Below are 26,172 nucleotides of genomic sequence, written 5' to 3'. Positions count from 1 at the left end.
TGATCTGCTAGACATTAATATCTCACTGGATTGTATGTGCTCCTGTCGTACATGAAGTTATGAAATTTGGCTATGTGTGTGTTACTGAAACATGTTGTAAGATTGAAAACACCCACAAGCAGCCTTTCAGGTACAACAGTAAAAAGGCCAAACAATGTTAATGGCTTATTGAGGACATGCACACAAGCGCAAGGATTACCCCAAGGACTGTGTACAATAGAAACCTCCCAGAGATAGCACTACATAATGGGAACTGTTTGACCCATGTCACAGCAAAAGAACTTTCCAGCAAGTGGGAAGAAGATATAAAAGGGCTGGGGGACAGTGACATCATGATGGTACCTCACTCTCCCTTCAACAACACACTTGGAAACACCTGAGGAACAAAGACTGAACTGGGGGAAGTGCTGGATCCAGACTAAAGGGATTGCTTGCTTGTGTCTGAAAACCTGTGAAACCCAAGCTGCAAAGCAAAAGCAGCCTATGCCTTAAGAATCTGCCAGTCTGTTTATCACTCAGGGTGAGAATTTTCTAATTCATATCCTACCTATCTAGTATGTTAAGCTCAGCTTGTGGTTTTGTTTATTTACTAGGTAATCTGTTTTGACCTGTTTGCTATAATTTAAAATCTATCTTTTTGTAGTTAATAAACTTATTTTAAGTTTTAATCCAAACCAGTGTGCCTTTGACTAAAGTGTCTAGGGAAAATCTCAGCTTGGTTACCACAAGTGTGCATTGTTCTCTTCACATTGAGGGAGAGACAGACTGGTGTTAAACCCATATACTGGCCAGATTTGACCAGGGCAGGACAGTACTGCTCTGGGATCCCAGGCTGGGAAGCTGGTGGTCAGAGAGCCTGCGTGTAACTGCAGCTGGGTATGTCCCTACCTGTGTGAATGCTGGTGAAAGTGCAGGCTGGAGGGCATTGCAACTTGTCACAGCAGCACAATGTGAGAGGGAGCCCAGGCTGGTAGATCAGAGGGCTCAATGGTACCCCAGTTCCAGGTGGCACACTGGGGGGAACCCATCACAGCCTCCTTCTCTTTCTATTCTGCTGGTGACTCAGTTTTCTGAGCCAGCAGGGTCAGCTGTTTCACACAGAAAAAGTCGGCTTTATATGCACTGGACAAGTTCCAGATGTGACCGATCCTGACTGAGGCTTCAGAGAACTGCTCTTTGTGTCTGGACTCTGGGTCCCTGGATACTCTAGTCCACAGACAGATAGCGCAGAATGGGCCCCTTCTTTCTCCAGCACTGAGCTAGGAAAGCCCGCTAGGCCACCCACACTATCTCTCACACTCCCTAAGCCAGTGCAGAATTCTTCCCTACAGTGCTTTTTCCTGGACTTTAGCATGTTTAATCAGTGATGTCCCCTGCCCTAGCGCAATGGTCCCACAGCCTGATACATCTCACCGCTCAGATATTTCCCCTAGTATCCAGCTACATTTTCATTCTCTTAATTCCTCTCACTCCATCGTGCCTAGTCATCACATATAACCCCTCAGTAATTCCTCTCCTGCCTCAGGCTTTGCACCCTTCCACAAAGTGTAAACAGGTAGCGCACCTTTTGGGTATTACTAGCCCAGCGAGTGTGTCCTTAGCTCTAATCTGTCCTTTCACTCGACCCCATCGGTCCCCAAACCTGTTTTCTTTCTTTCTTTCTTTCTTTCTTTCTTTCTTTCTTTCTTTCTTTCTTTCTTTCTCTTCTCCGTGCTCCTCCAATCTGTTGGCATCCTCTGGCTGGAGCTGAGCATCCCAGGTGTGGTATCTGTGCAAAGGGACTTCTTCTGTTCCAACACTTGATGCCTTGGCACATGCAGCCCAGAACTGCATCTTGCTGGGTTGTTTATTTCTCCCCAACTATATCCCATTGTTTCTTACCTGTCCCAGAGATTGGGCAGTAATTCAAGAGGATTCAAGACAATGGGGTGGGTAGTAGCTGGACCTCAGAAATCTCCCCCTGCTGCCACAGACAGAGACCCTGTACACACCTGTTTTGGAGAAGTGAGGCTAGGTGATTAGCAGCGCCTGTCAGAGTCCCGTGGAATCAGTGTTTGGAATCAGACAGGGTCAGCCTGGGACCTTACAGAAATAGGGCAATAAAGTCATTCCCCAGAAATCTCTTCTTTCTTGCTGGGCTGTAGCATAACATGCTTCTTTCTGCATAGCACCTGCCACCCTTACCAGATGCTGAGATCTCTTCCGGGGGGCGAGAGTGCCTTCCTCCCCCAGTTCACGCAGGCACAGTGTTGCGGGATGACTGACCAGCCTGGCCCCCATGCTGCGGCTTTGGGACTGAGCAAGCAGGGTTGCCAGGAAGAGTTATCAAGCTGCTCCATGGCTTGCAGTGGGTCAGAGTGGGTCCGGGGTGGGGGCAACCCCAGAAGCTTGTGGCTATGTGGTGTGCAGGAGCAGCCTGCCCTGACGCACCCCAATGGGGATATCTGTGTGACTCTCTGCATGAGTCAGCCCTGCTCCCAGTGAGCGAGAGCCGCAGAATCAGGCCACAGCCAGACAGAGAATTGTAGCACTGTGCTACTAAAAGGCCTGACAAAGAACAAGGAGAAATGCCATTCGCTGTGTTTTTCCCATGTCCGCCCCACTGGGTAAAAAGCCCTGTCTGCCTGTCTGTTCTGACTGCAAGCTCCCACTGCACAAGTACTCTGGGTCAGCATAATTCCTATGGACATGCTCTCCATCCGAGTGCCCTGCAGAGCCAAAATAAACCCCAGCAGCAGCCTGGAGTTCATGGCAGTTGTGTCCCTGGGAGCCTCTGGGTTGAATTCCCAGGGGCTATAGACTAGAGAGGTGCCCCTGAGCATGCCCCATAGGTGCCCCATATGTCTCACCACAGTGTTAAGTGTGGCAGAGGCTCAGGACTCCACTTCCATTGTCACCGAGAGCCCACAGCAGAGATGGAAGAAGCAGAAGCTATTGCAAGAACCAATCATATGCCAGAACTCAGAGACAAAAGGGTTGGTTCTACTTTCAGTTGTGGCTGTTTGGAGTGGAGCAGAAAGAGAAACATTGAAACCAGGGAGGTCCTCACTGATTTCCCATTCCTACCCGAGGGGAAATTGAGCTCTGGTGCTGGGTCCTAAAAGTGTCAGCCCAGCAGAGACCAGCAACCCAGGAGGCTGAGGAGCGAATCCAGGTGAGGCTGCCAAGAGCCAACCTAACCGTCCATTGGACTACAGACTAGGGAGTCTGAGGACCGTGTAAGAAATCCTATGTCTATTTATTCTGCTCAGGGTTTTAAGTTGGCCACTGATTGCAGTGCTGCATTGCCCCTTCTGTCTGCGTAGGCGGGTGCTGGGCGGGAGCGGGGTGATTTAGGCCAGTTGTAGGTGTTGGAAGCAGGAAGGCTTGAGGTATTACTGCTTTTTTATTATTCTAGTTACTCTTGTTCTTTCCTTATCCTTTGTTCCCTGTACCTAATAAAGTTCTCCCCATTGTTGTATTGTTATTTTGGGGATTCTGATCATTATTTTATTTCCTGTGTATTGGACTATGCTCCTAGTATATTATTTGGTAGGAATCTTTTCTTAGGGGACAGCACCCCATATGTCCCAGGCATTGGAGGCACCAGGTGCCAAGATACAGGACCCATGCCCCTAAAGTGAAAGGGGAGATCCCATCCAAGCAGAAGGCAACAGGGAGAAGGCTTAAGTCATGCCTCAGTGCTGGGGTTACACTGGTGCAACTTCCCTGCTGGAGGGTGGCGTGGGCAGAGCAGAACCAGCCACTGGCTGCAGGCTGTGACTGCGACGCCAACCCCAAGCATTCAAAAATCATAAATCAAGCACCTAAAAGCATGAAATTGACTTCAAAATCATGAGGTTTTAAAAATTATTCATGCTGGGTTTCTTTTTGACTGTGTTCTGGCTTCTGAGCCGTGGGTCACGGTTTCCAACTTTCCTCCGCAACCACCAGGGCTAGACATTTACTTTTTCCCCCACTATGAAAGCTGAGATTCTCATGACTCCAGGAGCTGGGGTCTTAAGCATAATAAATATCACGAGGCTCATAATACAGTCACGAGAGCGGGCAGCCCTGCTGTGAGCCAAGGCTGAGGACTTCCTTCATTGGTCCACTGGGTAGTTTTCCCATGACACCTCATCTGCACCCTCCAGCATGTCATGTGGCATCCCTGCTGAATGCCAAATGATGCAAGTTACAGCGCCACTTCCCCCTCCCCCGGCTCTCTCACCAGCTCACCCCAGGGCCAGACTCTGCTCTCAGACAGGGAGAGAGGAGCCCAGGTTGATCCCAGTCCGTGAAGCTGCTGGAAGTGAAAGCAGGACTGGCCCCATGTGTAACATGCAGCACGGGGGCCTTGGCAGTCCAAGTTGTCTCACTGACACAGTGCTGGATCAACACCTATGCTGCACACCCTCACCCTGGGTTTAGGGATGGAGCCTGTGCTGGGCAGGGTCTGAGGGGAGTTCAGCTGCCCCCAAATGGGCTCATAAGAACATAAGAATGGCCATCTTGGGTCAGACCAAAGGTCCATCCAGCCCAGTACCCTGTCTACTGACAGTGGCCAATGCCAGGTGCCCCAGAGGAAGTAATCTCTCTAACAGGTAATGATCAAGTGATCTCTCTCCTGCCATCCATCTCCACCCTCTGACAAACAGGGGCTAGGAACACCATTTCTTACCCATCCTGGCTAATAGCCATTATTGGACTTAACCTCCATGAATTTATCCAGTTCTCTTTTAAACCCTGTTATAGTCCTAGCCTTCACAACCTCCTCAGGCAAGGTGCGCTGAGTGAAGAAGAACCTGTTGCTCATTAATTTCATTTGGTGGCCCCTAGTTTTTATATTATGGGAGCAAGTAAATAACTTCCTTATTCACTTTCTCCACACCACTCATGATTTTAGATACCTCTATCATATCCCCCCTTAGTCTCCTTTCCAAGCTGAAAAGCTCCTTTCCCTCCTTTCCAAGCTGAAAAGTCCTATCTCTAATCTCTCCTCATATGGGACCCGTTCCAAACCCCTAATAATTTTAGTTGCCCTTCTCTGAACCTTTTCTGAAGGCTCATTGAAAAAGGCAACTGGAACTTTTATCCATCTAGTTTTTTGCTTGACTGAAACTAACTCATAAGCCAGTTTGGAATCTCCCAGTTCAGCCAAAGGGGCCAGCGGGGGCAGGGCGGAGAGTTTGGAACGTGCCTCTCCCCTCTCTCCCAGCAGGCTCCCAGCAGGCCCCCAGCACCCAGAGGGTGCTCACTGCTGCAGCAGGTGGGGCGGTCATGTCTGTGGCTCTGCTGCCTCCTGTCTGCGCCGGGCTTGGAGCAGGGGTGGGTAACTGCAGCGCAGGAAGATGTTGCTCAGGTGTGGGTGGGGCTGGTGCTTCCCTGACACACTCCAGCAACCTGCTGCTGTTGGAGTGCAGGAGGCATGTGCCATGGGGAAAAGCACAGCCAAGACGCGCAGGCCTGGCAGCCTGCCTGTTGCCCAGGGAGTTCCTATATAGAGGCAGGGAGAGCAGCTCTGGTTCTCCAGCCAGCGCTCGGCCGCGTGTGGAACCACTGCTCAGCAGCCCAGCTGGCTGCTGGTGAGCAGCAGAGACGGGTAAGTCAGTGTGCATTGCTGCTGCCTCTGTGCACTGCTCCACTCTCTCAGCGTGGGAGAGCCAGGCCTGGCGCGCTGGGGGACGTGGGCACTTCTGCAGGCAGAGCAGAGCTTCTGGGACACCCCCTTTGCTAGGGGTGCTGGCAACTAACTGCCCATGGGAACTAAGTGCCTCGCTGCCGTGGTGATGGGGGCTGCTCTGTATGTGGGTGGGGGGGGAGCTGCAGTCTTGCTTCCCTAGAGCCATATACTCCTGAGCAGGCACCTGTGGCATGATCAAACTTCTGAGCTATGGGGCCAATGGGGGGGGATGTCACTCACTGCACCCCAGAATCACCCGTCTCCTCTGAGCACTGAGCACTGCTGCAGGGAAGCGGCAGGGATTGCTCAGTGACAATACAAGGAAAAGGGCCCCTCACCTAGAACCTGGAATGGCCGGCTCAGCACTGCCTTGGGGCTGAATGGCACAGGCCCAACAAGCCCCTCAGACCCAGGGCTTTAAGCTACAGCAAGAACATTCAGCGAATGTTAATAAATGCGGGGAGGGAGGGCGGATTGTGCTGTTTTGGCTCCCCCTATCCTAGCACCCCCAGCCTGGACCCAAGGGCAGGCTGCAGTCTGGTGGGGGCACAGCACAGGAGCAGAGACCTGAGCTGGTCTCCATGGAGTTGGCAGGAGACACTGGCTGTCATGCTCCAGTACCAGATCGGGGCTGGCTTACGCGTCCCAGATGTGTCCATCATTGGATTCTTTCTTTAAGGCTCTTCCAGGCATGGCTGAGGGGCCTTTAAATAAGGCATTTGAGGCACGGTGCCACCTAGTGGCTGAACAGTATAATATAGTTGAGCATTCTATCATGCTGGCTGGCTTGGAGGCGCTCTCAGCCGCCCCTTGTTCTTTGGCTGAAATGTGCATGGTCCTGAGAGCACCGTGTTTCCCCTCCTCTCCCAGTCGCTTTGTGCTCATGACCGAGCCAGGCAGGGCATTTGCCCTAGCACTGCGCTGGGCCCAAGTGAAGTAAATTTGCCTCTCTGGACGTGTGCCCACCCTGCCCTAGGCCCCGGCCTCTCTTGCCTGTGAATGCCAGGAGAGACGATTTCCCAGAGGATGAGGGAGTAGGTGGTTCAGATGTGCGAAGACGCTTTGAGGGAGTTCTGCAGCCTAGTGCTATGTCTCTGGGGTTCTGGGTAGGCGTGACAAAATTGTTCCCATGATGACTTACTAGTTTCCCTTTATTGACCGGCGGCACCTCCATTTGTGACTCATGGAGGACAGGCTGGCAGCATATGCACAGAGTGACTCACTGCCTGTAGTCTGTAAATCTGCAGGGTAGAGGGTGGGCAGATCTCTGCGTGCTCAGCGCCCGCACCTCGGACCAGCTTTTCGGAAGTGCCCAGAGCCCATATCTCCAACCCAGAATGCTGAGCTGTCCTGAGAAGCTGGCCCATGAAGCAGCCAGAGCATGGGCCCAAACCAGGACTACCAGAGATAGACAGCCCCCACCCATGGTTTGGGAGGCTTTTTGCTTTCCACTATACCGATGGACCTGACTGGCTGCTTTTGGAAACCCTCAGCAAAGGCCGTTTCCACTTCAAATTGTGCAATTTTTATGGTTGGGGGTTTTTCCCCTCAAATTTCAGGCGATATGGATGAGCCATTTTGAGACTCTGATATGTCTATTGATGGGACTCACAAGATACATGGTTTTTTAAACCACGTTTTATTGAAACATGGCTTGTTCAGTCTAGGCATTTTGAGTCCCTGAAAAGAGGAGCTTTAGTGAGCAGGACCATTTCAGAGCTGTGGAAAGACCTATCTGGGAGTGAAGTGATTCACTGTGCATGAACTTCACCCCCTGCCTAGGGTGGCCAACTTCATAATATTTAAAAACTGGAGACTCGAGCAGGAGTACTGGAACCTCCCCTGCCCTGCCTTTTCCCCCTGCGGCCCTGTCGAAAAGCATGACAGTCTCTTAAAGCTCTTGAGGAGGTACTCTTCCTGATGTGGCTGGCTTTACAGGTCATCATCATGGCATTATGGTCCGTAATCCCGCCCAGAGCTAGTCAGTATGTAACACACACAGAGCTCTCTATCTCCAGGGCCGGTTTTGGTCAATAACGGGTCAGCACTGAGGTGCATCAGCAGAGCAGTTGGGGGCAGTCATTTGCACTGCATAGCAACAGGACTGTGGGTTGGGTGAGGGGCATCAGCAGAACTGGGTGAGGGCTGGGATAGCAGAGGAGCTGCAGGTTGGTCTGAGGGACACTGGCAGTGCTGTGCCGGGGCTGTTGTGATCACTGGGCCTACACATTTCCCATAATTGTGAGCTTAACTGTCAGAAGTGAGCGTAAATTCATAAGATGGCCCGGTAACAGCAGATGTTGATGGGAAAAAGCACGAAAGCAGACAAGACTGAATTAGTCCATACAAAAAGGCCCCCTGAAATAACTCAAGGATTGTGTTGAGATCATGCTTGGTAAACAAGAACAGTGTGAGATTGAAAAGCAATGAACCAAAATCGGTGTGTTGGAAATTAGGCCTAATTGGTGGACAAATAATGAGGGGAAGGGCTGTTCTCCCACCACCACCTTGGGAGGTCTTTAAAGAAAGAGACTGTGGGGAAAAATTGACTAATGGAGCAAGCTGCACCAATCTATGGCTGCCACCCCACTGTCTCCTGGGACCTTGGGCCTTCTTCATCCTCATCCTGAGAGACGTCCTGACCAGCCATCCTGCACCAGCCGTCCTGCTGCCGTGACATGCCCCCAACCTCTAACAGATCCCTGTAACAAACCCCTTGCTGTCTCTGTCCCCATATCTACTCTAACGACACCATCATAGGACCCCACGACACCAGCCACACCATTAGGGGCTCATTCACCTGCACATCCACTAATGTGATATGTGCCAGCAATGCCTCTCTACCTTGTACATTGGCCAAACTGGACAGTCTCTACATAAAAGAATAAATGGACACAAATCAGACATCAGGAATGGTAACATACAAAAGCCAGTAGGAGAACACTTCAATCTTCCTGGACATCCAAAAACAGATTTAAAAGTAGCCATCCTTCAACAAAAAAACTTCAAAAACAGACTTCAAAGACAAACTGCAGAGCTACAATTCATTTGCAAATTTAACACCATTAATTTGGGCTTGAATAGGGGCTGGGAGTGGCTGGCTCACTACAAAAGCAATTTTCCCTCTCTTGATATTGACACCTCCACATCAATTATTGGGAGTGGACCACATAAACCCTGACTGAATTGGCCTTCAACACTGGTTCTCCACTTGTAAGATAACTCCCTTCTCTTCATGTGCCAGTATATTTATGCCTGCATCTTTAATTTTCACTCCATGCATCTGAAGAAGTGGTTTTTTATCCATGAAAGCTTATGCCAAAATAAATCTGTTAGTCTTTAAGGTGGCACCGGACTCCTTGTTGTTTTTGCCCCCCACCTCGAGTGTGAGGCTGCAGGTACCCCCTCCAACCCCCATCCCAGGCACCCCTCCTAGTACACCCCCTTCCACAACTGTACCCCATGTCCCACTCCCTCTCCCGCTCCCTGCCCCTCTGGCAGTGTCCTCTTTTTGGGAACCTGAAATACAGTAACCCTAGCTAAAGGAAAAGGGAACAACAAAGGTCATTAAACTACAAGCCTTACTAAACAGGTCACATTTCAAAGACTTTAACTGTATGTCCTTCTTTTTTGTATTCTTAATAAAAGGTAAAAATACTGTTGAATGGTGCGTTTGCCATGAGCTTGAGCAGGCCAAGTGTCTCTGCTTACCAAACCCCGTGCCTTGTTGAAAACTGGTTAATGTTGAACAATAACTGAGTTGTGATAGCATCTTTGGCCCTTATATTCCATCTAAATTAATACAACAGGGTCCAGGGGTGAGATAGCAGGGGGCTGTGGGATGGGACAGAGGGGCACTGGCAGAGCTGGTGGGAGGGAGCAGGGCTGGGATAGCAGGGGGTTGTGGGCTGGGACTGAGGGGAGCTGGCAGAGTTGGGGGAGCAGGGCTGGGATAGCAGGAGGCTGTGGGCTGGGACTGAGGGGTGCCGGCAGAGCTGGGGGGCCGGAGCAGAGCTGGGATAGCAGGGGGCTGTGGGCTGGGACTGAGGGGCACCGGCAGAGCTGGGGGGCAGGAGCAGAGCTGGGATAGCAGGGGGCCATGGGCTGGGACTTAGGGGCTCCGGCAGAGCTGGAGAAGGCCGGGCTGGTATCCCAGGGTATATTTCCTCTGCTCTCCAGAGAGGGGGAAGTGTGTCCCTGCTCTGTGGGGAGGAATATCCAGAAGCATTCGTTTCACTCGCTGCTCATGTTGTGTCTGTAGATCTCCTGCCTCTCCCAGGCACTGTGATGACCTTGCTCGATGGCTCCTTCCCCTTCTACCCCAACACCAGGACACCTTTCCCCTTTAACACGACCTGGGTCGTGATCATCTCCGTGTTCCTCACCGTGCTGGCCACGTTCATTCTCATCCTGCCTGGAATCCGGGGCAAAGGGGTAAGGGCAGGAATTCGGTGAAGGGGGTGGGGGATGCACAGCTCCCCATCCTAGGCTAAAAGCAAGGGGGAGTTCACCCCTTTCCTCCTGGCTGGTGGACTCAGAGCTCCCCCACTGAGCATGTGGCACAGACTGATAGGCCACGATGGCACCGAACAGCTGACACTGTCTCTGGATGGGTGAACTTCCCCAGGGGCAGAGGCTATTGAACTCGTGCACTGGGGAGGCGCTCTGGGGCCTGCAGGTAGCGTGAGCAGCCATCTGGCCACTAGAACAACCCACTAAAGTGCTGAGGAAGCGGAGAGCCCTCCCCTCCCCCACAGAGAGACAGCGACACACTCAGTGTGTATGAGACCCCAGGGGGACACATCACTCCCCCAGTAACCGAGTCGCTAGTACCATCCAGGGAACTAGAAGGGCTATTGCAGCCACTTTGACTAGGGGAAATGCCTCTGGGCACTCCTCCTAATGAAAAGCAGCATGGAGGGGGCTAGCCTGGCCCAGGAGACTGGGCCAGAAGCCTGCTTTCATGGGCTCTTTAATGTCTGAGGTGTTATCTAGAGGTGGGCCTGGAGCCTGGACCTGGCTCCAAGCTCCATGTCTGGCCCCATCTCATGGAGGTCTAGACCAACTGCCAGACTCATGAGGAACATTCAGGCCCAGATCCAAGGTTTTCAGCGTTTGCCCAGCTCTAGCTCTGGGGGTATCTGTCCCACCATCCCACAGCTGATCTGTGAAACCCACCCACGCAACCTCAGAGAAACAAGAACTTCAGTGAAGAGAGCCACACTTCACAGGCCTCGACACCCCACGTGCTATTGGTTAATCTCACACCTCCACAAGGAACGCACTGGCCTTGTAGCAAAGGAACCCCACCCAGCACACCCCTGCCTCCTTCTCCAAAGCCAAACCTTCACTGTGACCTCAGACTGTCCCCAACACTAGTATAAAATACAATAGCCCTGGTCATGTGTGCCTACATTAGACCTGATTGACCAACAGGTTTCCCGTCTGGTGTCAGATTCCAATATTGTGACATACATTTTCTTCCTGAAATGAATTGAAAAGTTCAGGAAAATTCCATTTGGGAACGTGGAAACAGAACCCTGCTGCCTCATTTTCAACCTGCTGAAAGGTTTCAACTTCCCTAGGTAAAAACATTTCAGAATGCTCCTTTGGCCTGTGCAACTGCAGTGCCTCAGGGGGTTGTAGGTTTGTGTCCCTCCACAACCACGTTCCCCTAGAGGCCCCATGCCACAGCTGGACTGCATCTCCCATGATGCCCAGCAGTCTTTCACTGTGAGGGAGCTGCCGCAGTGACTCATGGGAGTTGCAGTTTCCTGTCCCATCTCAGTTTGTTTCAGAATCTACCACTTCCACTGCAGTTAATCTGGGGCTCAGGAGTAGGGTGACCTGATGTCCCGATATTATCAGGACCATCCCGATATTAAGGGCTTTGTCTTATATACGCAACTATCCCACCCCACACCCCCAAAATGTGTCCCGGTTTTTCACACTTGTTATCTGGTCACCCTACTCAGGATTGGGGCAGGTTCCAAAACGTTATGATTTGTTTCTGGTTGAGGTTTCTAACTGAACTTGTTTGTTTTGATTTTCCCATTGGAAAATCCCTCTGAAATCAATCTTTTCCTGCAGAAAATGGTGATTTCAAGGAAGCCCTGTTTTCTGAAGGAAAAATGTTTTGATCAGAAATTTCTGGCCAGCTCTGGCCTGCAGGAACCATGAAGTGAACAGAACTTCTCTGGTTCTGCCATTGGGCTCTGTTGAGTTCACAGACTGGAAAGGGGAGCGTGGCTGGCTCCTGATCTGTCCTGTCCTCCCTACAGAGGTTCTTCTGGCTGCTGCGAGTGGTCACCAGCCTCTTCATTGGAGCAGTGATTCTCAGTGAGTACTTGCTGCCACGCCCCGGTTCCCCGTAGTCATCTGCCCCTTCAGGCAGAGAGGCTGGACCAAAGTGGGAAATAGCAAGAAACGCTCCCCGGTAGAGAGGAGAGGAAGAGCAAAGGTTGATGAAGAGCAAGGAAGTGGGGGTGTCCCATTGAATACTCTGCGGGGAAAGAAGACGACTCAACCCCTTTTTTGACTAACGTTCTGAGGCGCTGGCTCCAGCAGTGCAGTTAGCGAGCAGAGGAGCGGCTGGCCCCTGGTAGGATAAATTATTTGCAACAAGTCATTCAAGCAGCTCTCCTCCAGGGGTCATCTGCAGCACTGACAGAACACAAGGCCCACTGCCGCTGGACATCTGCTGGGGGACCCTAATCATGAAAGCGTCTGCATCACAAACACCAGCACCTCAGCGGGACCCTCTGTTGCGCCTCGTCAGAGAGGCCTGGGCCGATAGGTGTGCCGAGAATTGCCACAGCCTCCTGAACACAGCCTTTCTAGGGCAGGGTTGTGGAGTGGGGGTGGGGAAGGTTGCGCGGGGGGCTGTGATCTATGGATCCCGAGGGAATTGCAGTCCCTCAGGCTATCGATCAGGCTTTCCCTTTGGGCTCAGTGAGCTCCCTTTCAGGCATGCAGGGCTGCAATGCCCTGGTGTCCCAGCAGCACGGTGCCATCCTCCTGGCACTCGGCATGGCAGCATCGGGGAAAGGGCAGCTCTCAGAGACGAGACCGCTGACATTCAGTGAGTGGAGATTCTGGAGCCAGAGGCGCCGACTCCATGGGTGCTTCAGGGCTCAAGCACCCATATTAAAAATAGGGGGTGCTCAGCGCCTACCAGCCACAGCTGTTTGGTGGGGCCACCAATCAGCTGTTCGGCAGCTGGCAGGAGGTGCTTGGGGAATGGCGGGGGGCCTTGGGGTAGGGGGTGGAGTGGGAGCAGGAAGCGGCAGAGCGAGGCCAGGAAGAGGGGGAGTCAGGGCGGGGCCTTGGGGCAGAGCAGGGGTGGAGCACCCACTGGGAAAAATGAAAGTCAGCACCTGTGCTGGGACGGATGGGCAGGATTCGAGCATACTTGCGCAGAAGTTGTGAGCGGTGGCCAGGCCGCCGCCAGCGCTGGGTGACGCACATCTCAAGGTAAATAAACCCTTCAGGGCTGGCTGCCAGCGCTCGCCCCCTGCATGTGACCAGCAGGTTATTCACACAGGGGCCAGAAAGTGAAATCCCACCCAGAGGTGAGCTGAAGTCATGCATTTGTCAGTCAGGCTCCCCAGCAATGCTCTGGGGCTCAAGGGCAACACAGAGGCCAGCTGGCTTTTGCTCATGTTCACCCGAAGCCCCATCCCCCCAAAACCAGTGCCTCATACAAACAACCCTCCCCCCAAATTCCACTGCCCCTACAAGCAGCCTAGCTCCCCCCATGTCCACGCACAACCCAGTGGCCTTCCCCAGCCTAGCTACCCCTGGCCTGCTCTGTGCTGAGGGGAGGAGGGACCAAGTGCCTTTGCCCTGAGTGAAGTCACCTCCCTCACCAGGGGCAAACACTGATGGTGAGTCTTCCGCCAGGGCGTGAGGCTCTCCATACTGGGGCTGGGACGGGCAGGACGCACTGTGGCCTCTGGGTCAGCAGAGCAGGACAGACTCATGGAGATCACGCTGAGATGGGGCTGTGCTCTGACTGCCCCACGTAGACCCTGCTGTCATGCTGTGGAAGCTATCTAGTTGGCATACTATCACCGCTGCCCGCCTGCAGGATCTACATAGCGCATTTACAGGACAGCCCTATGTTAGAGTGCTCTCAGTGCACACCCCTGATGTACAGGCGCTTGGCTGCTGCCATGGAGACAAGGAGTTTGTCACTCGCTCTTCGTGCACAGCCAATGGCTGGTTCAGTAGCACAGGGGCTATGTCTGTTTACTGCCGTCTTCACAGGTGTTAACTTCACCAGGGACTGGGAGATCGGCCGGGTGACGGTGAACACCTCCTATAAATCCTTCAGCCGTGCCATGGTGAACGCAGACGTCGGCCTCCATGTCGGCTTGGCGGGGGTCAATATCACGCTAGTGGGTGAGTCCTGGTCTTCAAGTCAAGCGTGAGTAGGAGGGGGAGACACTGGGGTCTTTCAGCTCCCCCGGGGCAGGTTGGCAGGACAGAGGGGAGGTAAGCTCAGCAAAAGTGCCCTGCCCTTGGGTGACTGAGCAGCTCTTCCCAGCTCCCCTTCCCCATGTGCTCGGTCTCCTTGAGCTGCTGCAGAACAGAAACATGTCTCTTTCCTGCAGGGAACCCAGTGAATCAGATCAACGAAACCATCAACTACAATGAGCACTTTGCCTGGCACTTGGGAGCAGACTACGCCCGCATCTACGTGGACAGCCTGGCGAAGGGGCTGCCCAGCCCCATCCTGTATGTGGCAGAGAAGTTTAGCCAGCACAGCCCGTGCGGTGTGCACAGCCAGTACCGGATCTCTGGCCACTATACCTCTGTCACTCTGTGGTAAGGCCCAGCAAGACACCGCACCTTGGGAGATCCGTCCGCGAGGGAAGGGGCTTCTCTCAGGTGGAAGGTCAAAGAGCTTCAGTAGCTTCCTGAGATGCACAGTGTGCGGCTCAATGTAGCATTATAATGGGACTGATTTCATTGGCCATAAACCATCCTTAGGAAATTACTGTCCGAGGCTTGAATAGCATCTGACAGATTGTTGATGAGCTTTCTGCAGAGTCATCCAGATGCTCTTAACACTGAGCTAAGGTTTACTTAGCTGGGCTCATGATCTGCTGCCATGCCAGACGATAAGCAAGGCCAGTACTTGGGTGACAAGAACCCATCCTAGATGCTCCAGAAATTGGTGGTTCTGTAGCTGGTACTCTTCCTTCTCAGTCAGTGACGATTCAGTGCATCACGTAGGAGATAGGTGGAGGTGCCACTTCTGGAGGAGAAACAACGAGGATTACTTGTGGCACCTTATAGACTTAACAAATTTATTTGGGCATAAGCTTTCATGGGCTAAAACCCACTTCATCAGATGCATGGAGTGGAAAATACAGTAAGAAGATATATAAAGCAGTACATGAAAAGATGGGAGTTGCCTTACCAAGTGGAGGATCGAGACAATTCAATTAAAGTGGGCTATTATCAACAGGATGAAAAATCACTTTTGCAGTGGTAATCAGGGTGGCTTATTTCAAACAGTTAACGAGAAGGTGAGAGTAACTGATGGTGTCCAAAAACAGACTCCAATGAGAAATTGCAGAACTGGAGTTAATTTGCAAACTGGACACCATCAAATTAGGCCTGAATAAAGACTGGGAGTGGATGGGTCACTACAAGAACTAAAGAAAACTAATTTCCCCAAGCTAATTTGTCCCTACTCTTGCTCATATCTTCTTGTTAACTGTTTGAAATTAGCCACCCTGATTACCACTTGTGACAGACTCAGCCCAGAGGGGTACAGGAGTCTGGTCTTATTGGGATCCAGGAAGGGGTGGGCGAAGCTCGTCCACTACTAAAGGATCCCCCCCCAGCCTAAGGGGGGGATCCACAGGACCTGGGAAGCCAAATAATTAAGGGGGACAGCTAATGAAAAACAGGGACGGGAGTGCGGTCAAAGGGTCAAACGAAGGGAACCGGACGGGGACACCGAGCAGAGAACTCCGGACAGCGCCCACCGCTCCTCAAAGGCATCAAGGGAGTCAGTGGACGCCGCCCAGAGGAACTCCGCTCGGAGGCGTGAACGGACAGAGGATTGGAAATAGGCCCCGCAGTCGCAGGAGACTCCATCGGCCAACCTCCTCACCCTGGTTTTATAGATGGCCACTTTAGCCAGGGCCAGGAGGAGGTTGACCAGGAGGTCCCATGACTTAGTGGGGCCACGGACAGGGAGTGCGTAGATAAGAAGGTGAGGAGAAAAGTGCAACCAAAACCGTAACAAAAGATTGGTGAGGAGCCGGAATAGGGGCTGCAACCTGGCGCACTCCAGATAGATGTGCGCCAGGGTTTCCCTCACGCCGCAAAAGGGGCAGGTGTTACAGGAGTCTGGTCCTATTAGGATCCAGGACGTGGGCGGGCAGAGCTCGTCCACTACAAAGGATCCCCCCCCAGTAAGGGGGAGATCCACAGGGCCTGGAGAGCCAACTAGTGACGGGGGACAACTAATGAAAAACAGGGACGGGAGTGCGGTCAAAGGGTCAAACGAAGGGAACCGGACGGGGACACCGAGCAGAGAACTCCGGACAGCGCCCACCGCTCCTCAAAGGCATCAAGGGAGTCAGTGGACGCCGCCCAGAGGAACTCCGCTCGGAGGCGTGAACGGACAGAGGATCGGAAATAGGCCCCGCAGTCGCAGGAGACGCCATCGGCCAACCTCCTCACCCTGGTTTTATAGATGGCCGCTTTAGCCAGGGCCAGGAGGAGGTTGACCAGGAGGTCCTGCGACTGAGTGGGGCCACGGACAGGGAGTGCGTAGAGAAGGAGGTGAGGAGAAAAGTGCAACCAAAACCGTAACAAAAGATTAGTGAGGAGCTGGAATAGGGGCTGCAACCTGGCGCACTCCAGATAGACGTGCGCCAGGGTTTCCCTCACGCCGCAAAAGGGGCAGGTGTTACAGGAGTCTGGTCCTATTGGGATCCAGGATGTGGGCGGGCAGAGCTCGTCCACTACAAAGGATCCCCCCTCAGCCTAAGAGGGAGATCCACAGGGCCTGGAGAGCCAACTAGTGACGGGGGACAACTAATGAAAAACAGGGACGGGAGTGCGGTCAAAGGGTCAAACGAAGGGAACCGGACGGGGACACTGAGCAGAGAACCCCGGACAGCACCCACCGCTCCTCAAAGGCGTCAAGGGAGTCAGTGGACGCCACCCAGAGGAACTCCGCCCGGAGGCGTGAATGGACAGAGGATCGGAAATAGGCCCCGCAGTCGCAGGAGACTCCATCGGCCAACCTCCTCACCCTGGTTTTATAGATGGCCGCTTTAGCCAGGGCCAGGAGGAGGTTGACCAGGAGGTCCCGCGAATTAGTGGGGCCACGGACAGGGAGTGCGTAGATAAGAAGGTGAGGAGAAAGTGCAACCAAAACCGTAACAAAAGATTGGTGAGGAGCCGGAATAGGGGCTGCAACCTGGCGCACTCCAGATAGACGTGCGCCAGGGTTTCCCTCACGCCGCAAAAGGGGCAGGTATTACAGGAGTCTGGTCCTATTGGGATCCAGGACGTGGGCGGGCAGAGCTCGTCCACTACAAAGGAGCCCCCCCCAGCCTAAGGGGGAGATCCACAGGGCCTGGAGAGCCAACCAGTGACGGGGGACAACTAATGAAAAACAGGGACGGGAGTGCGGTCAAAGGGTCAAACGAAGGGAACCGGACGGGGACACCGAGCAGAGAACTCCGGACAGCGCCCACCGCTCCTCAAAGGCATCAAGGGAGTCAGTGGACGCCGCCCAGAGGAACTCCGCTCGGAGGCGTGAACGGACAGAGGATCAGAAATAGGCCCCGCAGTTGCAGGAGACTCCATCGGCCAACCTCCCCACCCTGGTTTTATAGATGGCCGCTTTAGCCATGGCCAGGTGGAGGTTGACCAGGAGGTCCCGCGACTTAGTGGGGCCACGGACAGGGAGTGCGTAGATAAGGAGGTGAGGAGAAAAGTGCAACCAAAACCGTAACAAAAGATTGGTGAGGAGCCGGAATAGGGGCTGCAACCTGGCGCACTCCAGATAGATGTGCGCCAGGGTTTCCCTCACGCCGCAAAAGGGGCCGGTGTTACAGGAGTCTGGTCCTATAGGGATCCAGGATGTGGGCGGGCAGAGCTCGTCCACTACAAAGGATCCCCCCCCAGCCTAAGGGGGAGATCCACAGGGCCTGGAGAGCCAACTAGTGACGGGGGACAACTAATGAAAAACAGGGACGGGAGTGCGGTCAAAGGGTCAAACGAAGGGAACCGGACAGGGACACCGAGCAGAGAACTCCGGACAGCACCCACCGCTCCTCAAAGGCATCAAGGGAGTCAGTGGACGCCGCCCAGAGGAACTCCGCTCGGAGGCGTGAACGGACAGAGGATCGGAAATAGGCCCCGCAGTCGCAGGAGACTCCATCGGCCAACCTCCTCACCCTGGTTTTATAGATGGCCGCTTTAGCCAGGGCCAGGAGGAGGTTGACCAGGAGGTCCCGCGACTGAGTGGGGCCACGGACAGGGAGTGCGTAGAGAAGGAGGTGAGGAAAAAAGTGCAACCAAAACCGTAACAAAAGATTGGTGAGGAGCCGGAATAGGGGCTGCAACCTGGCGCACTCCAGATAGACGTGCGCCAGGGTTTCCCTCATGCCGCAAAAGGGGCAGGTGTTACAGGAGTCTGGTCCTATTGGGATCCAGGACGTGGGCGGGCAGAGCTCGTCCACTACAAAGGATCCCCCCCCAGCCTAAGGGGGAGATCCACAGGGCCTGGAGAGCCAACTAGTTACGGGGGACAACTAATGAAAAACAGGGACGGGAGTGCGGTCAAAGGGTCAAAGGAAGGGAACCGGACGGGGACACCGAGCAGAGAACTCCGGACAGCGCCCACCGCTCCTCAAAGGCATCAAGGGAGTCAGTGGACGCCGCCCAGAGGAACTCCGCTCGGAGGCGTGAACGGACAGAGGATCGGAAATAGGCCCCGCAGTCGCAGGAGACTCCATCGGCCAACCTCCCCACCCTGGTTTTATAGATGGCCGCTTTAGCCAGGGCCAGGAGGAGGTTGACCAGGAGGTCCCGCGACTTAGTGGGGCCACGGACCGGGAGTGCGTAGATAAGGAGGTGAGGAAAAAAGTGCAACCAAAACCGTAACAAAAGATTGGTGAGGAGCCGGAATAGGGGCTGCAACCTGGTGCACTCCAGATAGATGTGCGCCAGGGTTTCCCTCACGCCGCAAAAGGGGCAGGTGTTACAGGAGTCTGGTCCTATTGGGATCCAGGACGTGGGCGGGCAGAGCTCGTCCACTACAAAGGAGCCCCCCCCAGCCTAAGGGGGAGATCCACAGGGCCTGGAGAGCCAACCAGTGACGGGGGACAACTAATGAAAAACAGGGACGGGAGTGCGGTCAAAGGGTCAAACGAAGGGAACCGGACGGGGACACCGAGCAGAGAACTCCGGACAGCGCCCACCGCTCCTCAAAGGCATCAAGGGAGTCAGTGGACGCCGCCCAGAGGAACTCCGCTCGGAGGCGTGAACGGACAGAGGATCGGAAATAGGCCCCGCAGTTGCAGGAGACTCCATCGGCCAACCTCCCCACCCTGGTTTTATAGATGGCCGCTTTAGCCATGGCCAGGAGGAGGTTGACCAGGAGGTCCCGCGACTTAGTGGGGCCACGGACAGGGAGTGCGTAGATAAGGAGGTGAGGAGAAAAGTGCAACCAAAACCGTAACAAAAGATTGGTGAGGAGCCGGAATAGGGGCTGCAACCTGGCGCACTCCAGATAGATGTGCGCCAGGGTTTCCCTCACGCCGCAAAAGGGGCCGGTGTTACAGGAGTCTGGTCCTATAGGGATCCAGGATGTGGGCGGGCAGAGCTCGTCCACTACAAAGGATCCCCCCCCAGCCTAAGGGGGAGATCCACAGGGCCTGGAGAGCCAACTAGTGACGGGGGACAACTAATGAAAAACAGGGACGGGAGTGCGGTCAAAGGGTCAAACGAAGGGAACCGGACAGGGACACCGAGCAGAGAACTCCGGACAGCACCCACCGCTCCTCAAAGGCATCAAGGGAGTCAGTGGACGCCGCCCAGAGGAACTCCGCTCGGAGGCGTGAACGGACAGAGGATCGGAAATAGGCCCCGCAGTCGCAGGAGACTCCATCGGCCAACCTCCTCACCCTGGTTTTATAGATGGCCGCTTTAGCCAGGGCCAGGAGGAGGTTGACCAGGAGGTCCCGCGACTGAGTGGGGCCACGGACAGGGAGTGCGTAGAGAAGGAGGTGAGGAAAAAAGTGCAACCAAAACCGTAACAAAAGATTGGTGAGGAGCCGGAATAGGGGCTGCAACCTGGCGCACTCCAGATAGACGTGCGCCAGGGTTTCCCTCATGCCGCAAAAGGGGCAGGCGTTACAGGAGTCTGGTCCTATTGGGATCCAGGATGTGGGCGGGCAGAGCTCGTCCACTACAAAGGATCCCCCCCCAGCCTAAGGGGGAGATCCACAGGGCCTGGAGAGCCAACTAGTTACGGGGGACAACTAATGAAAAACAGGGACGGGAGTGCGGTCAAAGGGTCAAAGGAAGGGAACCGGACGGGGACACCGAGCAGAGAACTCCGGACAGCGCCCACCGCTCCTCAAAGGCATCAAGGGAGTCAGTGGACGCCGCCCAGAGGAACTCCGCTCGGAGGCGTGAACGGACAGAGGATCGGAAATAGGCCCCGCAGTTGCAGGAGACTCCATCGGCCAACCTCCCCACCCTGGTTTTATAGATGGCCGCTTTAGCCAGGGCCAGGAGGAGGTTGACCAGGAGGTCCCGCGACTTAGTGGGGCCACGGACAGGGAGTGCGTAGATAAGGAGGTGAGGAAAAAAGTGCAACCAAAACCGTAACAAAAGATTGGTGAGGAGCCGGAATAGGGGCTGCAACCTGGCGCACTCCAGATAGATGTGCGCCAGGGTTTCCCTCACGCCGCAAAAGGGGCAGGTGTTACAGGAGTCTGGTCCTATCGGGATCCAGGACGTGGGCGGGCAGAGCTCGTCCACTACAAAGGATCCCCCCCCAGCCTAAGGGGGAGATCCACAGGGCCTGGAGAGCCAACTAGTTACGGGGGACAACTAATGAAAAACAGGGACGGGAGTGCGGTCAAAGGGTGAAACGAAGGGAACCGGACGGGGACACCGAGCAGAGAACTCCGGACAGCGCCCACCGCTCCTCAAAGGCATCAAGGGAGTCAGTGGACGCCGCCCAGAGGAACTCCGCTCGGAGGCGTGAACGGACAGAGGATCGGAAATAGGCCCCGCAGTCGCAGGAGACTCCATCGGCCAACCTCCTCACCCTGGTTTTATAGATGGCCGCTTTAGCCATGGTCAGGAGGAGGTTGACCAGGAGGTCCCGCGACTTAGTGGGGCCATGGACAGGGAGTGCGTAGATAAGGAGGTGAGGAGAAAAGTGCAACCAAAACCGTAACAAAAGATTGGTGAGGAGCCGGAATAGGGGCTGCAACCTGGCGCACTCCAGATAGATGTGCGCCAGGGTTTCCCTCACGCCGCAAAAGGGGCAGGTGTTACAGGAGTCTGGTCCTATAGGGATCCAGGATGTGGGCGGGCAGAGCTCGTCCACTACAAAGGATCCCCCCCAAGCCTAAGGGGGAGATCCAGAGGGCCTGGAGAGCCAACTAGTGACGGAGGACAACTAATGAAAAACAGGGACGGGAGTGCGGTCAAAGGGTCAAACGAAGGGAACCGGACAGGGACACCGAGCAGAGAACTCCGGACAGCACCCACCGCTCCTCAAAGGCATCAAGGGAGTCAGTGGACACCGCCCAGAGGAACTCCGCTCGGAGGCGTGAACGGACAGAGGATCGGAAATAGGCCCCGCAGTCGCAGGAGACTCCATCGGCCAACCTCCTCACCCTGGTTTTATAGATGGCCGCTTTAGCCAGGGCCAGGAGGAGGTTGACCAGGAGGTCCCGCGACTGAGTGGGGCCACGGACAGGGAGTGCATAGATAAGAAGGTGTGGAGAAAAGTGCAACCAAAACCATAACAAAAGATTGGTGAGAAGCCGGAATAGGGGCTGCAACCTGGCACACTCCAGATAGACGTGCGCCAGGGTTTCCCTCACGCCGCAAAAGGGGCAGGTGTTACAGGAGTCTGGTCCTATTGGGATCCAGGACGTGGGCGGGCAGAGCTCGTCCACTACAAAGGATCCCCCCCCAGCCTAAGGGGGAGATCCACAGGGCCTGGAGAGCCAACTAGTTACGGGGGACAACTAATGAAAAACAGGGACGGGAGTGCGGTCAAAGGGTCAAAGGAAGGGAACCGGACGGGGACACCGAGCAGAGAACTCCGGACAGCGCCCACCGCTCCTCAAAGGCATCAAGGGAGTCAGTGGACGCCGCCCAGAGGAACTCCGCTCGGAGGCGTGAACGGACAGAGGATCGGAAATAGGCCCCGCAGTCGCAGGAGACTCCATCGGCCAACCTCCTCACCCTGGTTTTATAGATGGCCGCTTTAGCCAGGGCCAGGAGGAGGTTGACCAGGAGGTCCCGCGACTGAGTGGGGCCACGGACAGGGAGTGCGTAGATAAGGAGGTGAGGAGAAAAGTGCAACCAAAACCATAACAAAAGATTGGTGAGAAGCCGGAATAGGGGCTGCAACCTGGCGCACTCCAGATACACGTGCACCAGGGTTTCCCTCATGCCGCAAAAGGGGCAGGTGTTACAGGAGTCTGGTCCTATTGGGATCCAGGACGTGGGCGGGCAGAGCTCGTCCACTACAAAGGATCCCCCCCCAGCCTAAGGGGGAGATCCACAGGGCCTGGAGAGCCAACTAGTTACGGGGGACAACTAATGAAAAACAGGGACGGGAGTGCGGTCAAAGGGTCAAAGGAAGGGAACCGGACGGGGACACCGAGCAGAGAACTCCGGACAGCGCCCACCGCTCCTCAAAGGCATCAAGGGAGTCAGTGGACGCCGCCCAGAGGAACTCCGCTCGGAGGCGTGAACGGACAGAGGATCGGAAATAGGCCCCGCAGTCGCAGGAGACTCCATCGGCCAACCTCCCCACCCTGGTTTTATAGATGGCCGCTTTAGCCAGGGCCAGGAGGAGGTTGACCAGGAGGTCCCGCGACTTAGTGGGGCCACGGACCGGGAGTGCGTAGATAAGGAGGTGAGGAAAAAAGTGCAACCAAAACCGTAACAAAAGATTGGTGAGGAGCCGGAATAGGGGCTGCAACCTGGTGCACTCCAGATAGATGTGCGCCAGGGTTTCCCTCACGCCGCAAAAGGGGCAGGTGTTACAGGAGTCTGGTCCTATTGGGATCCAGGACGTGGGCGGGCAGAGCTCGTCCACTACAAAGGAGCCCCCCCCAGCCTAAGGGGGAGATCCACAGGGCCTGGAGAGCCAACCAGTGACGGGGGACAACTAATGAAAAACAGGGACGGGAGTGCGGTCAAAGGGTGAAACGAAGGGAACCGGACGGGGACACCGAGCAGAGAACTCCGGACAGCGCCCACCGCTCCTCAAAGGAATCAAGGGAGTCAGTGGACGCCGCCCAGAGGAACTCCGCTCGGAGGCGTGAACGGACAGAGGATCGGAAATAGGCCCCGCAGTTGCAGGAGACTCCATCGGCCAACCTCCCCACCCTGGTTTTATAGATGGCCGCTTTAGCCATGGCCAGGAGGAGGTTGACCAGGAGGTCCCGCGACTTAGTGGGGCCACGGACAGGGAGTGCGTAGATAAGGAGGTGAGGAGAAAAGTGCAACCAAAACCGTAACAAAAGATTGGTGAGGAGCCGGAATAGGGGCTGCAACCTGGCGCACTCCAGATAGATGTGCGCCAGGGTTTCCCTCACGCCGCAAAAGGGGCCGGTGTTACAGGAGTCTGGTCCTATAGGGATCCAGGATGTGGGCGGGCAGAGCTCGTCCACTACAAAGGATCCCCCCCCAGCCTAAGGGGGAGATCCACAGGGCCTGGAGAGCCAACTAGTGACGGGGGACAACTAATGAAAAACAGGGACGGGAGTGCGGTCAAAGGGTCAAACGAAGGGAACCGGACAGGGACACCGAGCAGAGAACTCCGGACAGCACCCACCGCTCCTCAAAGGCATCAAGGGAGTCAGTGGACGCCGCCCAGAGGAACTCCGCTCGGAGGCGTGAACGGACAGAGGATCGGAAATAGGCCCCGCAGTCGCAGGAGACTCCATCGGCCAACCTCCTCACCCTGGTTTTATAGATGGCCGCTTTAGCCAGGGCCAGGAGGAGGTTGACCAGGAGGTCCCGCGACTGAGTGGGGCCACGGACAGGGAGTGCGTAGAGAAGGAGGTGAGGAAAAAAGTGCAACCAAAACCGTAACAAAAGATTGGTGAGGAGCCGGAATAGGGGCTGCAACCTGGCGCACTCCAGATAGACGTGCGCCAGGGTTTCCCTCATGCCGCAAAAGGGGCAGGCGTTACAGGAGTCTGGTCCTATTGGGATCCAGGATGTGGGCGGGCAGAGCTCGTCCACTACAAAGGATCCCCCCCCAGCCTAAGGGGGAGATCCACAGGGCCTGGAGAGCCAACTAGTTACGGGGGACAACTAATGAAAAACAGGGACGGGAGTGCGGTCAAAGGGTCAAAGGAAGGGAACCGGACGGGGACACCGAGCAGAGAACTCCGGACAGCGCCCACCGCTCCTCAAAGGCATCAAGGGAGTCAGTGGACGCCGCCCAGAGGAACTCCGCTCGGAGGCGTGAACGGACAGAGGATCGGAAATAGGCCCCGCAGTTGCAGGAGACTCCATCGGCCAACCTCCCCACCCTGGTTTTATAGATGGCCGCTTTAGCCAGGGCCAGGAGGAGGTTGACCAGGAGGTCCCGCGACTTAGTGGGGCCACGGACAGGGAGTGCGTAGATAAGGAGGTGAGGAAAAAAGTGCAACCAAAACCGTAACAAAAGATTGGTGAGGAGCCGGAATAGGGGCTGCAACCTGGCGCACTCCAGATAGATGTGCGCCAGGGTTTCCCTCACGCCGCAAAAGGGGCAGGTGTTACAGGAGTCTGGTCCTATCGGGATCCAGGACGTGGGCGGGCAGAGCTCGTCCACTACAAAGGATCCCCCCCCAGCCTAAGGGGGAGATCCACAGGGCCTGGAGAGCCAACTAGTTACGGGGGACAACTAATGAAAAACAGGGACGGGAGTGCGGTCAAAGGGTGAAACGAAGGGAACCGGACGGGGACACCGAGCAGAGAACTCCGGACAGCGCCCACCGCTCCTCAAAGGCATCAAGGGAGTCAGTGGACGCCGCCCAGAGGAACTCCGCTCGGAGGCGTGAACGGACAGAGGATCGGAAATAGGCCCCGCAGTCGCAGGAGACTCCATCGGCCAACCTCCTCACCCTGGTTTTATAGATGGCCGCTTTAGCCATGGCCAGGAGGAGGTTGACCAGGAGGTCCCGCGACTTAGTGGGGCCATGGACAGGGAGTGCGTAGATAAGGAGGTGAGGAGAAAAGTGCAACCAAAACCGTAACAAAAGATTGGTGAGGAGCCGGAATAGGGGCTGCAACCTGGCGCACTCCAGATAGATGTGCGCCAGGGTTTCCCTCACGCCGCAAAAGGGGCAGGTGTTACAGGAGTCTGGTCCTATAGGGATCCAGGATGTGGGCGGGCAGAGCTCGTCCACTACAAAGGATCCCCCCCAAGCCTAAGGGGGAGATCCAGAGGGCCTGGAGAGCCAACTAGTGACGGAGGACAACTAATGAAAAACAGGGACGGGAGTGCGGTCAAAGGGTCAAACGAAGGGAACCGGACAGGGACACCGAGCAGAGAACTCCGGACAGCACCCACCGCTCCTCAAAGGCATCAAGGGAGTCAGTGGACACCGCCCAGAGGAACTCCGCTCGGAGGCGTGAACGGACAGAGGATCGGAAATAGGCCCCGCAGTCGCAGGAGACTCCATCGGCCAACCTCCTCACCCTGGTTTTATAGATGGCCGCTTTAGCCAGGGCCAGGAGGAGGTTGACCAGGAGGTCCCGCGACTGAGTGGGGCCACGGACAGGGAGTGCATAGATAAGAAGGTGTGGAGAAAAGTGCAACCAAAACCATAACAAAAGATTGGTGAGAAGCCGGAATAGGGGCTGCAACCTGGCACACTCCAGATAGACGTGCGCCAGGGTTTCCCTCACGCCGCAAAAGGGGCAGGTGTTACAGGAGTCTGGTCCTATTGGGATCCAGGACGTGGGCGGGCAGAGCTCGTCCACTACAAAGGATCCCCCCCCAGCCTAAGGGGGAGATCCACAGGGCCTGGAGAGCCAACTAGTTACGGGGGACAACTAATGAAAAACAGGGACGGGAGTGCGGTCAAAGGGTCAAAGGAAGGGAACCGGACGGGGACACCGAGCAAAGAACTCCGGACAGCGCCCACCGCTCCTCAAAGGCATCAAGGGAGTCAGTGGACGCCGCCCAGAGGAACTCCGCTCGGAGGCGTGAACGGACAGAGGATCGGAAATAGGCCCCGCAGTCGCAGGAGACTCCATCGGCCAACCTCCTC

At 55.2% G+C, this 26,172-nt stretch overlaps 1 protein-coding gene across 1 annotated transcript in view; it reads left to right on the top strand.

Annotated features, from left to right (window-relative positions):
- The first annotated feature begins 5,510 nt into the window (after nt 1-5,510).
- The window catches only part of DUOX2 (dual oxidase 2), a 122,670-nt gene continuing 102,008 nt past the window's right edge, over nt 5,511-26,172 (top strand). The window contains exons 1-5 of the mRNA XM_048867468.2: nt 5,511-5,581; nt 9,924-10,096; nt 11,944-12,001; nt 13,931-14,065; nt 14,278-14,491. Of these exons, the coding sequence (XP_048723425.2) occupies nt 9,950-10,096; nt 11,944-12,001; nt 13,931-14,065; nt 14,278-14,491 (554 nt within the window). The 5' untranslated portion in view covers nt 5,511-5,581; nt 9,924-9,949. The remainder of the gene's footprint in view (nt 5,582-9,923; nt 10,097-11,943; nt 12,002-13,930; nt 14,066-14,277; nt 14,492-26,172) is intronic.

This window comes from Caretta caretta, chromosome 10 (genome assembly GCF_965140235.1).
Source record: "Caretta caretta isolate rCarCar2 chromosome 10, rCarCar1.hap1, whole genome shotgun sequence".
NCBI classification, from domain to species: Eukaryota; Metazoa; Chordata; order Testudines; family Cheloniidae; genus Caretta; species Caretta caretta.
The sequence above is the reverse complement of the archived record's forward strand: the minus strand, read 5'-3'. Positions and strand labels throughout refer to the sequence as shown.